The following is an 18,309-nucleotide window of genomic DNA, read 5'->3' as shown; positions in this document are numbered from 1 at the left end:
TTTTTTAAATCATATTTTAAAAGTTTAAGAATGAAGATCACCGATAGAAATGCCTTTTTAGATTGTGTTTTAAAAGTTTAGGAATGAAGGGTGGCGATAGAAATGCTTTTTTATATCGCGCTTTAAAAGTTTAAAAACGAAAAAAGTTTGTTTGTGTCAAAAAAGAAAAGTTGTAAATGTTATGTTAAAGAAACTATTTTTATGATTTTTAACAAAATGTTATCGAATAATGACATAAATGTATCATGCTTAAGTGGAGCAGGATAGCAAGTGTGCAGCTTGACACCTGTTGTAAAAAAATATTCACTTGTAAAATTATATTTAATTAAAACAAAAATTATTAGGTTGAAAAGAAAATTTTTGGCAGGAAGGTCATGGCAAAATTTTAGGCAGGCGATAATTCAAAATTTCTGTGCATGCAGTATTAAATCTGAAAAACTCAAATTATTTCAATACGGGAAAGTAAAAAAACAATTCTTTTATCTCTGTACACCACCAAGGGATTATTTTTTTGGCGTGGGAAACACACAAAGGGTATGTTCTAAACAAAGTTCATGGCCGGGAATTAAAACCCATGTCTGAAAAATCGTGAGTATTTAAGTCATTAATTAAACTTTGTAACTACTTGTGGAACTAAAAATATTTAATTTATATAAATTAAATTACGAAAGGGTAGAACGACCGCTGATAACAACGCTAATGATGGATCACGAAAATCATTACTTAAAATAATATTCTGTTATTGTTAATGGTTTTTTTATTTAATTTTTATTTTTTAAGTAAGATTTTTAAAAGACGACTATAAAAAGCTTAAAATACTGTTAAAGCTTGAATTATAAATTCACAAAGAAGCTACTGAACGCAAGATATAATAAATATATCGCCGTTTTCCATTAACAATATTTTTAATAATTAGTGCAGCCACAAATAAAAACAAATCAATAAAATAGGCTTCTAAGAAAAGAATTATGTTAACTCTAAGCACTGCAAAGCCTTCTTAAACCATTCTCTGACTTCGTACTTCGCATACATTAAATGAATTGTGGTTTTCATGACATATCACAATGAACATGATCATCACGATAGTTTCGCGATCTGCTATCTAATATTTTTATAATCATAACAGACACGATAGGATGGTGGGTCGTGAGTATCGCACGTGATGTTAGGCTTCCTGATAGCGGTACTGTAAAAATGTAATACTACAAGATTACCACTAACCACTTCGCCCGTAGAACAACTAATTAAGTTGGGGTTGCCTTATTAGGAACAAGGCAGAATACACTTGATTTAACACCCTCCTCTGTCATAATTATTACATATTTTTCTCCTTGTTGTTGATGAAAATATGTTAGTTAAAATATGGATATTTAATATACCACAGTGTGGGAAAAATACCTGCGAAAGCAAGGTAGCATAACTATAATTATAACTAAATTAATGCTGCGCAAGACTTTAAATATTGCTAACTAAAGGCCCTTTAAAAAATTTTACGCTTAGATTTAGATTTCATAGGTGTGAAAAGCATTAAAAGAACACTAAGTTTTATGAAATAATTTTTCTTATATTTTAAGTGGGAGGAAATAACTTGCTGCACAAATAACCAAACAGCACAAGTATAATTCTTGCTGCATAACTTTCAAAACAGCACTAGAAATTTTCTTGCTAAATAAATTTTCAAACAAGTTTCACCTTGACAGTTAGTTATTTTAATAAACAAGAGGAGAATAAGTGCAATATGAATTTTTTAAAATTGCCGACATGAAAACAGCTTTTGCCGTAGATCTTCTTACTTTGGCAATTTAGCTGCTGATGCGAATTTTCCTAAATTTCAGAGACTGTAATGTGCATTTTTAAATACATTCGTGAAAACTTGCCGTATTAATTTTATTTCTTAAATAGAACAATGACCAGTTGATCTTTTAAAATCCTTTTGGTAATCTTTACCATGATATAACACTTGTGTAATATTTATTTGAGGAGAATAAAAAATTTATTTTTCAAAACTTGTTACCAACACAATATAGTGTGATTATTTATGCTGTGTGTATGCAGGTTTTAGGTGAACAGAAAATTATTTCATCATTGCTTTTATTGTGTAGTACCAACCCTGTCCAGGCTTTTATCCAGCGAAGTACTTTATTTACCACAGGAATGGCCCAAGTTGTAAAAACAAAAGACATTAGTAGCCACTACTTTTTATGCTTTTAGTAGTTCTTTTTATTTTATTTTTTTCTTTCTTCATTTTAAACTTTACTTTAAAAATATTGTTTATAAAAACAATGCTCAAAAATACAGCGCAATAAATTGCTCATTATAACACGTCTAAGTCAAACTACACATGTGATTTGCAGCACATACACTTAAACATTTCAGACAAAGATGAAGTTGGCACAAATTTTTTTTATACTTAGTCGCAACAAGTTTACTTGCAGGTTTTTATTTTGCAAAATTAAATGTATAAAATTCAACTTTATGTATTTCCCCCTTTACAAGAGAATTATCTACTGCATTAATTTTACAAGTTGTGAAAGAAAAGACAGTATTTTAATACCTGTATTATAATACCTGTATATGTCAGTGACCCACGGATTTTTTCAGGGGCCACAGACTAGTGAATAATAAATTTTTCAGGTTTTATCCTACATCATGATTAATTTTTGTAATTTTATTTCATTTCAAAATATTTTATAAAAAATATAATTTATACATAATAAAATTTTTGAATAGAACGTTAGAAAATGGAATAAAGGAGTTGCAGTATGTTTAAATGAAAGTGCTTTTATGCTTTAATGAAAATTGTTTATATCATTGTAGGCTTTAACTGCTGTAAAAAGTTTACTGCGCTTATCACTCCAACACACTACAGAAGAGTTCTGCGGAGTTGTGTTTGATTCGATATATAAAGCTATCGATGACGAAGTGAATAAAGAAAATAGTCTTGCACTATCTTACTATGCGTTGGTGTTAAATGAATGTGTGAAGTTTAAAGATGGCAAATACATTGCAGCCCAAGACAAAATATACAAAGTAATACTTTTTCTTTCTTGCTGAGTGCTTGTCGGAAAGGACTGATGCACATTACTATAGTTGCCGTTATGATTTTGAAGAACTTGAACCTTCTGCATTGGAAGTTTTTTTTACTATGCTGTCATGGATTTAAGTGTATTAATTATTGAATGTTAATTGCATTACTTTTGAGTGTATAATTTTAATCTTTTTTTTAGGTTATGCTGGCATTAATGTCTTCAGGTGATTTCTCAGAAGAAATTACGGAAATATCCATATCAAAGTTGTTAACATCGTTTATACATTATTCAACTTCAGACATATCAGACAAAGACCTAACAGCATTATGCTATACTTATGTATTTAAAGATCAAATCAGTGTATCAATCAAATTACAGTTTTGCTACTCGATTTTTACATGGGTCAAATTTAATGAAATTGTTTTAGGCACTGTGTTAGAATATGTGTCCAAGATTCTACTGTCCAAGGATGAAAATGAGCATTCCTTAGCAGAACAAAAAGTAATAGCCATCCAATTTATTGCTGATTTCGTCAGCCAAGACAAAAGTTTATTTACACAGCCATTTAAGTTTAGCAACACTGATTTAATTGTGTTTCATCAAGTTTGTTACACAAAAAAAACCGTAGTGGATATATTGATTGATGAGCTCAGTACTGAATCATTGGACTCAAATGTTGAGTGGATTGGAGTTATTGCTATATGTCTTTGTCATTCCAGGTATGTTTATTATTGCTTAATATTATCTATTTGTTGCTTTGGTTAAATGTGCGATGTTAATCACTTCAAAGCCTTGTGCTGTATCACTACATGGTTGTGATGTTCTATATATTATTTTCAAATAGACACACATATGTTTATTCAACACCTCTCTTGATTACCCCTTTTTCATTGATTAAAATTAACATTTTTTAAAAAAATGCTTCACCATCTAATAAAACCTCTCTTGAAGAATTTTTGTGTGAAACACATTCTAATTTGCCGATGTTGATCTTTATAACAAGTTCATGGAAAAAATACGATCAATGCTGCACAAGCTTTTAATATGTTTGACAATGACAGTATTAATTATTATTGAGATATTATATATATTTGACAACAGAAAATAAAATTATTGAACAACCTCTCTCTTTTTAACACCCCTGCTTGAATAGATACCCCTGGAAATATTTTAAATTCTAATCACAAACCTAGGCATGTTTTTGAAGCATTATTGTGTTTATAAACATTTATGTTGGATTGACATTTAAGTTATTAAAGAACAGCATTTTGAGAAGAGGTGTACGACAGCACATGCATACCATACAAACATGTGGATTGATTAAGGCATGCTCTTAATAGTACATGCAAAATGCAAAATTTTGTGATAGTTTGACCAATGAAGCACCAATGACCAATGAAAATACACCTAAAACACTTTGCATGTGGTTTTTGCTGCATGCATGCCAAAATATTTCTTAAAAATGGCCTGCATGAAAACGGTTTTTTATGTTACATTGATTATGCAGCATACAATGCAATATGTTGTAGTCATTTGACCGACACAATACCACCTGAACAATACGATTCTAAATTAGGATGTCCTTTTTTTGTCACTTGTTTTATTTAAGATCAACATTTGTGTTCAAATCTCCTACAACTTTATTTGGTAACAGCCTGAGTATGATTTTGTTTGTTTCCTCCAAAGGATAGGAAAATGTGTTGTGTATCAGATCAACTGTAGAAAATTCACAATTCTTATATAAATCTTTCATTTATAGGTTATCCCACAAAGAAGTCAGACGACTTAATCCTATCCTTGTTAAAATTGTAAATTGTGGATTTGATACAAAGAGTAATTTATCTGATCAACAGTTGTTTACATTGGCATATGTAATAAAAGTATTGTGTAAAGTTGTCTCTGACAAGAATGAAATATGTAGAGCTATTCCTGTTAAAAAGATGATCAACTTTTTGAGGCAAGACTGTAACATCGTTTTTGTTAATTGTTTGATTTGTTTATTAACGCCAGTTGTTGTAGAGTGGCCTTTCTAATTCATGTTGTGGGTCGAAGATTGTTTTTTTTGTTTATGTGGCATGTAATTTTTTCACTTAATTTACCTGTTGTTTGTATGTGAGAGCCTGTAATCACAAAACAGAAAATAAATTGCCGTCATAAAGCAGGAAATTGCCATTTTATGTTGGCAATTTTTGTCATCATAAAATAAATTAGAAAGGCTGACTAAAGAAATATCTTGTACTTTAGCACGCAATACATTTTTTTGTGGTTGTACAGCTAAGATTGGTAAAATATTTAACAATGATCCTAAATTATTTTAAAATGTTAAAAGGAACTGCACAAACTTTTCTAAAATCCACCAAATACGAATTGGCTGGTGATTTACTTCTTTAATGCTAAATTTGTTATTTTTTTGTTTTTATGTTCTTAACTGATAAACTAGTGTTATTACTGTGGTTGTTTTCTAGGGTCAAATAAGTTTACTTTGCCTAAAAAGAAATTAATTTATGCTTTCGTTAAGCCTCTGTAAAGAGTTTAGTTTTGCATTTGTCAAATCATCAACTATTAATAAAAAAATATTTAACAAAAAAAAAAAGTATTTAGTTTTTCAGGGGCAGTAGCAATGTTCTCACTTGCAAAGTCATTCTACTGCAAGTAAACCCTATCTGCGCAAAGAATAACTGTGGATGATACTTATATTTTTTTAGAAAATACCCACAAAACGAAAACGTCTTGCAATGTGCTGAGCTATATTGTAGTACAGTGAAGAATTCTTTTATTCAAGACAACTTATCCACAATACATGACATTTTGAAAACAAATTTATACTCTCCATTTCGGTTAGTGAGGTTATTGACACTGATGATTTTGAAGCACATATCTGATAATATTGAAGGTTATGGCAGGGTAAGTTTGTTTCTTGGTGTTTTTATCAGTTACTCAATCCATACTATTTTTAATGTATAATTCACATGTCGGTAGATGAGGGCAAAAGCCTATAACTAAAAATATATGGGAAACTTTTTCACAAGACAAAACTTACCATTTCTGTATCAGGTATTTTTATTCAGAACCAAGTTTTAAACAGAACCAAGACTTTTAAGAAGGCACCATCTAAATTATAAATCGTTTTAAATTTACCATAGCCAAAAGGTAAGTAGTTATAAATTGTTAAAATCAACATATGGATGCTATATAAGTAACAAATGTTTTGTAAGTAAACAGCAAGTAGTTTGTATTTTTTGTATTTTGTATTTTAAGGTCATATCTGAAACGTTGCAAATATGCACCGATGCAGAGTTGGTAGATGTTAGGCTAGACACATACAGGGATCGCTTAATATACCTGAGACAACTTCAGTTCAACAATTCAGAGGGCAACCAATTCCTCTACGAAGTTGCTTTGAGATATCTAGTTGGTAACTTGTTTATAAACTTCAGTATAATTTGGGATCATGTAATTGAGGTGATCAGTTCTCATGCAGTTGATGGAAATATTGCATTCTGGGATATTTGGAGGGAGATTTTGCAGGATGCAGCTCAGAAGTGTGGTATGTTTTCTGTTATTTTTCCTGATGTTGAGTCAGCTACGAAATTGTTATTTTATGTTGTTTTATCTTTTTTAATCTTATATTTCAGAATTTCCTCCAAAACTTATTTTGAACATACCCTGCAGTAATAAAACATTCGAAAAGTACTTCAATTTGATGTGGACCAGTCGTAAAAATGAAAGACCAGATTTTTTAAACTTCAGAATATTAGTGTGGAAAGCAATGTGTTCATTTCCTGGTGTTGCTGAAAGAAAGTCCCGAGATATTGTTCCACTGTTTTTTAACTTCATGACGTAAGTAATGAATTAAAGTAAGGAGTTGGAAATATTATCATGTTACACCTTTGCAAAATATGTTTACGTTTTGAACAATGAGATAATTTAGGATATGAGATAGACTTGGTCCATGTATGTTTAAAAAATAGTATCTTTTTGTTTTTGGAAATAATAGAAGAGATCAATTTCTTACGTCAAAACTATTTTGCGTTGTACTGTACTGTAACCAATACTTTATCAAGATTTTTTATTTTAAAATCACCTTATTGTTTACACAGAAACGAATATGTACTGTCTGACGAAATTCTGTCTGAAACTCAGGACATTAGAGTGGAAGAGGACATGTTACTTAAAGTTGCTGAAGAAGAAAACCAGGTGACGAATGAAGTTCATAAATTGAAAGGATTTCGCAAAATGAAATTAAAATCTTTATGTGCTCATTTAAAGCTTTTTGGCTTGTTTAAAGATCCTAAATCAATAAGCAAAGAGAAGAGACTTTTCCAGATTTATTTAGATTTATTAACAAATAAAGACAACGAGGTACAAACCTTAGCCTTAAATTGCTTTCATACATACAAATTTCCATACCTGAAGCCCTACTCGGAAAATTTGGATAAGCTCATGAATGATTCAACATTTCGGGATGAATTAACTTTATTTTCGAGTAACAGTGAATTGTTACAACAGGAGCATAGAGAAAAGTTGATGCCAATTTTAATTAGGTAAGCTTGCTTAACTGTTTTAAAATAATAAATTTGTTAGTAATGAATATACCACGGCCATGGTCAAAAAGATTTGCAACAAAAAGTTTTCTAAAATCCAGTGTAACACAAAATTGTGTATGACAAAAGTGACTTATGTAAAGAATTTATCTGTGAATGTCTGGAAATTTTAAAATATCTTTGTTTTCCTAATATTTTTGAGACTAATGTTTACTGAGTTTTTGCTTCAAATGTATATTTAACCTCTTAAGCGTTAGGGTTTATTTTTGGGTTACAATATAGCATCATGTTTTTTGTTTTTTTTAGAGAAAATTGTCATTTTTTGCATAATGTTAATAACTTTCTTAAAACACTTTTAAAAATAAACCAATTGTCATAAGCAAAAAGAAATAACCTTTTAAAAAGTTGATTAGTAATAACGATACACCTCAAAACATGTGACACCACGCAACGCATTTTCTTGTACCAACCTTTTTTTAATTTTTTTTGAGGGGGAGGTGGGACATAATGCATGTTTTAGTTGGATTTGTTTGGGTTTTTTTGAGCAGCTGGGGTCAAATGTAAAAAGTGTCACTCTGTTAAATGCAAAGGATTTTCATTAAAAAGAGGTTGTCCACCCTGCGCTCAACTGATGTTATTACCATGCTTAACAACAATTTGCTATACAAGTTTAGAAGAGAAGTTGACAGCGCAAGTTTTCCTTGTTCCTTTTGATAAATGATGTGTGCATTTAATGTTGATATGTTACTGGCTTGGCGCAGAATTCTTATGAGCACTGTTTTGCTGATGCATAAATAAACAACAAAGTTTGCATCACCAATAAGAATGGCAATAAGATTTTTCAGCATGGTTTTAAAGTCAGGAATAATTTTTAAATTAAACTTATCAGGCCTAAAGATGATATTCATTTTGATGAATTAACTCAGCATTAGCGTATTTCCAAAAATTTTGCCGGGCGAGTTAACTCGTCATAACGCTTAAGGGGTTAAAAGACTGGAAAAGGATTGTTTTGCTTTTCTTATTTTCTTTCCTCTTGTCCTAGTTATTTAGTAAGACTGGTCATGTTTAATATATATTTTAGTTTTTGGATGATTCTAGACTTGATGTTTTTATCACACTAAGTGTGTACCTACTACTCTGAGCTCTCTCTGTCCAGTCAAATATTAAAAATTGTCTGCAAATATTTTGTACAGGTTGTTGTATGGTAAACTACAAAGAAAAACTGGACTTGGTAACAGTGGAAAGTCTTCCCTCTCAACTCGAAGAAATATTATTATGCAGTTTTTATCAAATTGTGCTGATACAGAAATAAAAACGTTTATCGATTTGATTATGAAACCTTTCTTAAATAGACAAGGTAACTATTCTTAGAGATTATTTTATTACTATTACGGGTAATTAAATATGTATCCCTTGTTCATCCTTTAGTCATAAGCAACAAAAAAACAGAATCTGGGTATTCTGATATTTCTTGTATGGTTTAAAAAAGCTTTGTTTTTAATAATTCTTGCATGGTGAAACCAAATTTCTATACAGCAAACTGTCATCTCTTGCCAAGTCTTTCTGAGTTTACCGCAGACCTTTCCTTAAGAGGTTAGTCTCACCTGCATCAATTTTTCTTTTCAATACTCTTAAAGTGCCTTAGAATTCTGATTCGACCAAGATCCCCAATCCTACGTATGCGTAGTGATTCTGTCTCTGAGACAGTTTTTTATCAAGATCTTTTAATTTCACTTCCTATTTCTCAATCTAACACAAAATAACACTTTTTACACAGGCTTAATTATGCTTTGGTTTACCTTGATTTAAAGTAATTTTTTGGTGTATGAATTACTGTCTGTTGATGTTTTTAGAATTGACCATTACAGATAAAGATGCTTCAATCGATTTATCTTCTATTGTTCCAATGCGTAAACAAACTGGATTTCTTAACATGCTCTCAAATGTTATTTCTCGTCTTACCAAAATTATTTCGCCATACTTTCATGTTTTATTCAGCACGTTACTGAAGCTAATATGGGAATGTTCAATGTGCTTAAAAGACAAAAAAGACATGGTTTGTAGCTCCTAAATTCAATCTTTCTTAAAATATTTATCTAATGTTTATGGCATGTCTAACGTTTATCAATCAAAAAATGTGATCTGAAAGTTTATAATCATCAAGCTGAAATTTATTAAATGTGTAGGACAAGCATAATAGCTTGATGAAATAGTAATAAAAACATTTTTAGGAATGTATTTTTATTTGTATTTTTAGGAATGTAAAACTTCTAGCAAACAATAAAAAAGGGAACAAACAACAAAGGGGAAATCAATATTTTCTTAAAGGGGAATTGATCCCAGAGAATTTAGCTTAGAAAAAACTAAAATTATAAATTAGTCAAAAAAAAGTTTTTTTGAAAAAAATAGGCTAAATAGCATGTGTTTTTACCAAAGCCTGTCTGATTAAAATTTGTGTAAAGATAACATTCTGAGTTTTTCTGTTTGTTGTGAATGTTAATATTTCTTTTTAGATAAAGCCCTCAGTAATTGGAAGGCTAAAAGATACAAGGCATCTTGGTATAATGAAATTGGTTGAAATATTTAATCTTCTGCCAGAGTTCGACTACCAACACTATATTGAAGAAATATTTGCTGCAGCTGTCTGGCCCCAGGTTAGTAGACACAACTTCCTATAGATTACTATTGAGCTTACGCTTGTTAAATTGAAAAATTTAACAAGTGTCAGCTCAAATGTTTATACCAAAAAATCTAAGGTGGTTATTTTTTATTGCTTGGAATGTCCTATTAGCAGTGTATAAATCCATAGTTTGGTCTGAAAATCTGAAACTGTTTATACATACTGCAGAGAAATTAGAAGTTCCGTAAAAAGTGTCTTTCAAAAACAATATATAAACAATTGTGAGCAAAAAATGTTATCTTTCTTTTACACATGCTGTTGTTAAATGAATTTACCAATGCCTCCACTTTCTTATGATTATGAACATTTTCTGATTTTGAAAATTTTAGGCTTTATTTTTTATGCAAAATTAAAAAATTATATTATATATAATATTATATGAAGAGAAATGCAAGGGAATTTGATTGTTAAAACATATATGTAACAACTCTTTCTTGCAGACAGACAAACGAAATATGCCTATTACTTTAGAAATTGACTAATTTAGAAACATGTTTTTTGTATTCAAATAATATCCAAAACAGTTTCTTTTAGAGAAATTAACTGCACCATATAAACAAACTCCTGCTGGATCTGGTGTTCAAGCTGACTTCAAAAATATTTTATATTTGACTTCACAAGGGCGAGACCTAACAAAAATACTTTCAACCTCTATATAAGATTGAATTGCAAGTTTTAATTTTTTTTGTTTTATATAGTTGAATCAAATGGTTAGTGATTCTGTACAAAATGCAACGCCACTTTTTCACTTGGTAATAACTTGGAGTAAAAATAATCGTTTTCATCCACTACTGTGCAAAGTTAATGATAAAGGAATGTCGCTAGTTGGTTGTGTGTACGAGATGATAAAACAACCTTCGCTAAGCAATGAAATGGAAAAGGAGATTATGTTGATTTCCAGCAACTTACTTAAGGCCAGTAATTTTGATGAAACTGGAATGAATGGAACAAAAATTGAAACTGAATCAAGGTGTGTGTTTTGTGTCAATTTACTTTCTTCTGTTTTGCAAATATTTTAAATAACTATTATCCACTTAGAAAGAAGAAAGCTATGACTTGTCAATACACAATCATTTTTTTAAAAATTTATCAGGCTGTTTTTTTTCATTGTGTATGGCTTGGAAAACTGATCAAAATATTGTATATGTTCATGTGCTTTTGATGAACAGTTTAGGAGATGTGGTTTGAAGGTTTTTGGATGCCGTTATCCACTCCTCAGTTCGGAAAGCTTGGTTGACCAAGTCCTGTTTCATAATACGCATTTAGAAATTTTATAAACAGTAGTATTAATTTGCAGAACAGAAATACTTTGGCCTTCGAGATTATGCTTAAAAGACTACAAATATTGCTTAGAAATAATGATTTTTAACCAACTGGTAGCCTTGTGGGGGAGCCGTCGCTTCCAGTGCGCGAGGTCTTGGGTTTCGGACCCTAGCCGAGTCATGCCAAACACTATAAAAGCGTGAATCCATCCTTTCTGTTTAGCTAACAGCACGAGAATAGGATTGATATCTTAGGCGGTTGTCTAGTTAAGCAGTTGATGTGCTTGCACGGCTTTCATAGCTTAAATGGGAGCTTTAAATGCACTAGGACCTCCTTCGCAGGATCCTTATTCCAAAAAGGAACTGAAAGGGCTATCCTGGGTAAATAATTTCGATAATAATAATAGTAATTGGCTAAATGTTGTGTTTTACACATAGGTGATATTGCTTCAGTAAATTAATACGCTTACCAAGAATGGTAAAACACATACCACATACCATTTCTGAAGACACCAAGAGTAAGAAATAACTGAAGTGAATTGTGTTTTATTTTAGCTTCACTGAAAAGGAGAGATTGGGTATCAAAATCATCAAACCTTACGTATCAGAATTATTAAAATATCTCAGTAATGCTTTGTTAACAAACACCAAAAGATTTAACTTTCGATCGAAGCAAAAAATTGGTCGCATTGTACCTCCTATACAATTAGCTGTGTTATCTAGCATCAGCGAGTTTGTCACTGATACAGGACAGTGCAATGTTTTGATAAAAATATTATTTCCATTGCTGCAGTACATTGATGGAGAAGATACTCAATTGCATATTGTTACCACAATCAAGAATCTGCTGCCTTTTGTTGAATCGACTGAGGAATATTTGCAATTAATCCCTTGCTTGTTTTCTGTGTTTTCTGCACGTGTTCCGCGTGAGGTATTATGCCAAGTGTATGTGGGTATGTCAAAAAACAATGCAGAAATATCAAAAGTTGCTGCTTTGGTGAACGATTTAAATGCATGGGATCCAAAGAGATTGGACGAACCTGACTATGACAGAAGGCTACAAGCTTTTCGAAATATCAATGCATGTGTTGAGTCAAATTCCTGGTCGTGCAAGCAAGTCTTACCAATTATGTTTAATACATTGCACTTTATGATCACCACAGACGACTTGTCACTTCGAGACGCCTCATCAAGTTGCATAGAAAAACTTCTTCATTTGGTTGTACAGAATATGGATGACATGTTTAACGAAGTTGTTATGAAGACTCTGTTGCCAGCCATCAAGCTAGGACTGAAAAGCAAAAAGCAGGTATATTTTAGGTCATGTTTTTTTTTAAAGAATGCTTTGTTATTTCAGAACGGTTTGGGTCGTACTTTGGATTGGCATCATTATAAACGTAACGTTAAAAGTTTTAACATTGTTTTAACGCCGATGCATAATACATTTAGGCGACTCGCTTGGAATTCATCAACCTTTTGTCATTGGTTGTTAAAACATTTGATAAAGATAGTTTCAACGACATGAAGTTTTTGTCTTCCAATGACCCCGAAACTGATTTCTTTGAAAATATAAAACATATTCAGGTATGTGCATGCTTATGTTGTAATTTCATTGTTGTGGTAGTTGTTGTTGTTGTTGTTGTTGTTGTTGTTGTAATAATTGCATACTTTAAAATAGGCTTTACAAATCTTGCCACATGCACTACCTGAAAGGTGCTCTCACTTCACTTAAATTCTTAAGTTATTATAAAGTTGATAAAATATACTCAATGTATAAATTTTGTAAAAGCAAAAGCATGCTTAAATAAAAAATCAAACGGTAGTACATGTAATTTTGCTTTTAGAAATTTATTCTAAGTATATAAGTTGTTGTTAATATTGGTAAGTTGGTATTAAGAATTTTTAATGGAACTTCCAAAGACCTGTTAGAGTTTCATTTACAATTTTATTTACAAATTATTAAAATATTGTGAACCCAAGGCATTCGTGTTGCTTTTAATCTTAATTAGGTATATTTTTTTGTTTTTGCAATTTTTTTATGCTTTAGAAGTTCATTTTTATTCTTATTGTCCATCTGTAGGTGCACCGAAGAATACGTGCTTTACATCAGTTATCGAAACTCTGTGAAGACCAAAAACTTTCTGTTTCAAACATGTTCAGTTTTCTCATTCCGATGATCAGTCATGTTATATTCGACAGTTTAGCAACAACTAAAGATCACAATCTACTCAGTGAGACAATAACAACAATAGGCTCCATTGTGAAGTGCTTACCATGGGCAAAATATTCTCACATATTGAAGAATTACTTGAAAGTGATGAGGAAGGACAAACGTAATCAAAAAACTATAATCAGGTGGTTATCTTTTTGTATTTGTTGATTGCTTATAAAACATCCTCCTTGTTTGTTTGTTGTTCCATTATTGTAAAAGCAAACATGGTAGGCAATTTACACTCTTAGTTATTACTCATGCCCTTTTTAAGAATGCATATTGATAGGTACAATGGAATGTATATTATGCTTAAATGTCAGTAACTTTCCCAGAAACAAATAATATTGTTCATATCAAATAGCAAAATTCTTACTTTCATTGAAATTCATAAAATTTCAATGAAATTGTGAATGAAATTTTATTCATAAAAATATATTATTTTGAATTTAAATTAAATTTTGCAGTTTTGTGAAAATTTGTCTTGTAAGATAGTAAAGTTACAAGACAAACGCGAAATCACAAAATCAAAAGTTTTTTATTGAAGCACATTACGTGGCATCTGTCAGTGTTGTGTTGCGATACTGCAGAACATAAAATTTCTCGATTTTTATGAGTATTCCCACAATGTGAATTAGATGGTGAATTCGACATAGAAATGGATCCAAACATGCGCAGTTTCGTTTGTCTTGATTTTGCTTCAAAAAATTAGCTATACTGAAAATAAGAAACAGTTTCTAATCATTAGCGTTTATAGTTAGAAACTCTTTACTAAAAAGAACTGACAATAATTATTTTGTTTTTAATGCTGAAAAGAGTGTTACATTCAGTATATTAAATTCGTTAAATGATTTTTGTTCTTGTGAAAAACAATATTTGAATGGTAATTTGCCACTGAATTCGCCATTGACATTTCGCCTCGTAGAAATCCTGCTTCAAATTATTTCAGTAATAAGTAAAAGTATGAACTTGTTTTTATAGGGTTATTGTTGTCATCCTTAACAACTTCAATTTCGATTTGTCGTGTCTTAAAGCTGATGGAGATCAAGTGAAAGCAGTCATGCTTCAACCAGCAGTAGAAAAGACCACTGAGAAAAAAATTGAAGAAGAAAGTGGAGAATATGATGATGATAATGATGAGGATGAGGATGACGTTGATGTTGAGTGGGAAAATGAAACTATTAACAAGGGGATAGATAGACAAAGTGCTGCAATTGATGTCGAAGCAGCTCAGCGTATACACAATGCACTGTTGTCGAAGATATTCCCGCAACTTCAATTCTTTTTAAAAAAGAAGGTACGCGCAGCAGAGCGGAACATTTTTATAACTGTTGCTCCTGAAATTCGTCGTTGCACAATCCGTCCTTAAATAGTGTTTTTTCCTAAAATTTGAGCTGAAACCTAAGTTCTCACAAACTCTCCCAAAGTTATGAAGTGTTAAATCTGTGACACCTCTTGTTGTTAAAATTGCGATACAAATAAAACATCCAGGAGTTATTCCTTCCTAATGTTAGTTTTGAAATCATTTTCAATAAACCAATTTTTACATATAGTCTCGCATTGCTGATTTTCACAAGATGAGTCACAATAAAGAAGAAGATGAAGAAGAAATTATGAAGGTTCCAATGGCGCTTGCAATGGTGAAGCTGCTACAACATTTACCGAAAGCAACACTGCATGTTCATTTACCAGGGTAAGTTTTTAGGCAGATAAGTTTCAATTTTGCAAGACAAGAAGTATTGTTATTTCCCTATTCTAGCCTGGATGTTTGTGCAATGCATTCTATCTATATTTCAAAGACTGTTACCTTCTCTTGTTAAATAACGTGATTTAATCTTAATCTCAGTATTGGTCGTGTGTGCTGTAAAATATGGGCCTAATTCCAGGTTTTTTTTGTTCAATTTGACCTTTTAATCATTAACTTGCTGAGAAAATAAATGACACTTCAATGTCAAAATGATAAAGATACAGTTACATGAAAGGTTTTAAGTGAATTATAGGATAGTGAAATAAGAGTAAATTATTATTACTAGTGGTAAGCCCGTGAAAAAATCCACGGGTTCGCCTGTCCTTTTTATACCGCATTGCGTGCGTCTCGCTACTTGCGCAGCTAAGCTACCATTTTGCGTGATAGACAGACAGACGTATGCGGGTATTATAATATAGATAAACCATATTCATACAGGCTTAACAACACTGGCTTGATATAAATTTAACTAAACTGTAATCAATGAATATAATATTCTGAGTATATTTTTTTCAGTTTGCTGTTACGAGTGTCTCAAGCACTTCGAAGCCATGCGCGAGATGTGAGAGACATGGCACGAGACACATTAAAAAGAATTTGCCAATCACTGAGCGCTGCATACTTTCCAATGGTGGTAAAAGAAATGAGGAGTGTTCTTTTGCGAGGTTATCAGTTGCATATACTCGGCTATACTCTTCATTCATTGCTGGAATCCATGCATGACATGTTAGTGACTGGTGATTTGGATAATTGTGTGGAAGCCATGATGGAGGTATCATTTTTTGATAGTATCGAGAGCTCTTTGTAAAAGAATTCAGACAATATGAGTCATTAGTATTTTGATGCTTGATTTAAAAGTTGTATTTTATCAAATATTCGATAGTTGCGTACTTCAAGATTTGATTGCTTAACCTTTCTTAAAAATCCTTTTTTAAAACAATAGTGGAAAGGACAAGATGATGCCATTTTTCCCAAAACAAGCTCAAATCAGTAGCATTTCTGAATGAGTTCCTTTTATACTAAATTCAACGAGATTTGATTACTTTTTTCTTTGATTACGCAAAATACATGAAAATTTCGTGCAACTTGTTTTCTTACAACGTTCTTTCAAGATTTTATGGTGGTAAATGAAAAACTTTGTAATTATATTTTGTGTTTTTTTCTAAATTTTAGTTCCTCAAAGGTATTGTGTTTGACTGTACTTTTCAGGTTGTAATCGAGGAGCTTTATGGTGAGGTTAGTGAAGAGAAAAATGTTGCTGGTATCACTGGTAAATTAATGGAAGCGAGATCGCACAAGTCGAATGAAAGTCTAGAGATTATTGCTAAATTTGTTTCAAGTGGCTGCATAGGGAAGGTTATCACACCACTAAAAGGGGTATGAATTGTTTTGTCTTCAAGCATTTTCTTTTGTTGTTATGGTAAAGAGGTTCTAATTATGTTGCCTTCCATTGCAATTTTTTTTTACTTTCCTTAGTAGACTTGTTGTTATAAGGTGGTTTCACATTATCCTTTAGATATATATTCCTTCACACATATTTTATACACTTCAGTTAATGTTTACTCTCCTTCTGTTTAACTACAAGTATTTTTTTAGTAAACTTACTGTATGACATTCGGTTTAACCTTCCCAACCAATTTTTTTTCAGGTGCTTGAATCAACACAGAATCACAAAACAAGTCGAAAGGTGGAAGAATCTCTGCGCCGTGTTGCCTTAGGCTTACAAAATAACAAAGGTGTTCAAGTAGAAGACTTGCTAGTATTTATCCATGGAATCATCTCGAACACTCTCCCACAGATGCTAAATAAAAAGGAAGACGGTGATCATAGCGACAGGAAGGAGGGTGAATACGTTAGAGAAGATATCTACCTTGTCCCTGAGATACCCACAAGAGGAGGTAAGCTGCCAGGAGTAAGCAAGATAACCAATGAACACGTTGTCATGGAGTTTGGACTGCAGCTACTTCATACTGGTCTTAAACGACAGAAGTTTTCACGCTCTGATGATACTCATGTAAAAATGCTTGATCCGTTTGTGAGAATCCTTCTGTCAAGCATTACATCAAAGTATATCAAAGTTATCATTCTCACCATGCGATGTATCTCCTTCCTGATCAAATTTCCTCTTCCATCGATGAAAGAATCTGCCCCAATACTAGCTCGACAGTTGTTTAAGATTTTGAAGAAATACGCCAAGGCGGGCGCTGGTAAAGGGGAAAATTTTGATCTTGTGATGACATCATTCAAGACAATGACGGTTCTCATTCGTGACTATGAAGACATGCATGTAACCAACAAACAGCTACATTTACTGCTCTCCTTCGTAGAGGAGGACATATACGATACGTCGCGACAATCGACAGCATTACCTTTGCTAAAAGCTATTCTCTCGCGCAAATTAGTCGTTCCAGAGATGCATGAGGTGATGGCGAAGATAGCTGAATTATCTGTTCGAGACAGTGATGATGTCACTAGGACGCAATGTAGACAGCTTATGCTACAGTATATGTTGGATTATCCTCTGGGAAAGAAAATTGTCCACTATTTAAATTTTTATGTGACACATTTAAGGTGAAAATTCTGATTTTTTTGTTCGTTTGTTTTTGTTGTTTTCACATGTATATGCTTTTCTCTCATATGAATTTGGTACTTAACTGATATTGGGCAAGAGGTGGGAAAGATACATATTGTCAAATTGACAACGAAATGTTTCAGTGGTCACCCTAGATGGATGTTTTTTAATGAGCATAACGCTTAAAGCATATTCAGGCTCAAATAATGGGAATGTTTTCACCCATAAAAAAGATGTGTAGCTGATTTCGTTTTTGTGTGTTTCAG

General features: G+C 31.8%; 1 protein-coding gene across 1 annotated transcript in view; it reads left to right on the top strand.

The window, feature by feature from the left end:
- Positions 1-18,309, top strand: part of LOC130635726 (small subunit processome component 20 homolog) — a 29,167-nt gene that overhangs the window by 5,815 nt on the left and 5,043 nt on the right. Inside the window, exons 4-22 of the mRNA XM_057445177.1 lie at positions 2,818-3,030; positions 3,228-3,748; positions 4,789-4,986; positions 5,735-5,933; positions 6,288-6,576; positions 6,665-6,869; positions 7,130-7,573; positions 8,767-8,930; positions 9,427-9,629; positions 10,087-10,227; positions 10,952-11,223; positions 12,071-12,824; positions 12,965-13,099; positions 13,596-13,870; positions 14,706-15,021; positions 15,278-15,417; positions 15,988-16,243; positions 16,681-16,848; positions 17,120-18,042. Of these exons, the coding sequence (XP_057301160.1) occupies positions 2,818-3,030; positions 3,228-3,748; positions 4,789-4,986; positions 5,735-5,933; positions 6,288-6,576; positions 6,665-6,869; positions 7,130-7,573; positions 8,767-8,930; positions 9,427-9,629; positions 10,087-10,227; positions 10,952-11,223; positions 12,071-12,824; positions 12,965-13,099; positions 13,596-13,870; positions 14,706-15,021; positions 15,278-15,417; positions 15,988-16,243; positions 16,681-16,848; positions 17,120-18,042 (5,816 nt within the window). The remainder of the gene's footprint in view (positions 1-2,817; positions 3,031-3,227; positions 3,749-4,788; positions 4,987-5,734; positions 5,934-6,287; positions 6,577-6,664; positions 6,870-7,129; positions 7,574-8,766; positions 8,931-9,426; positions 9,630-10,086; positions 10,228-10,951; positions 11,224-12,070; positions 12,825-12,964; positions 13,100-13,595; positions 13,871-14,705; positions 15,022-15,277; positions 15,418-15,987; positions 16,244-16,680; positions 16,849-17,119; positions 18,043-18,309) is intronic.

This window comes from Hydractinia symbiolongicarpus, chromosome 3 (genome assembly GCF_029227915.1).
Source record: "Hydractinia symbiolongicarpus strain clone_291-10 chromosome 3, HSymV2.1, whole genome shotgun sequence".
In the NCBI taxonomy this organism is placed as follows: Eukaryota; Metazoa; Cnidaria; class Hydrozoa; order Anthoathecata; family Hydractiniidae; genus Hydractinia; species Hydractinia symbiolongicarpus.
This window is presented reverse-complemented; position numbering and strand designations above follow the sequence as displayed.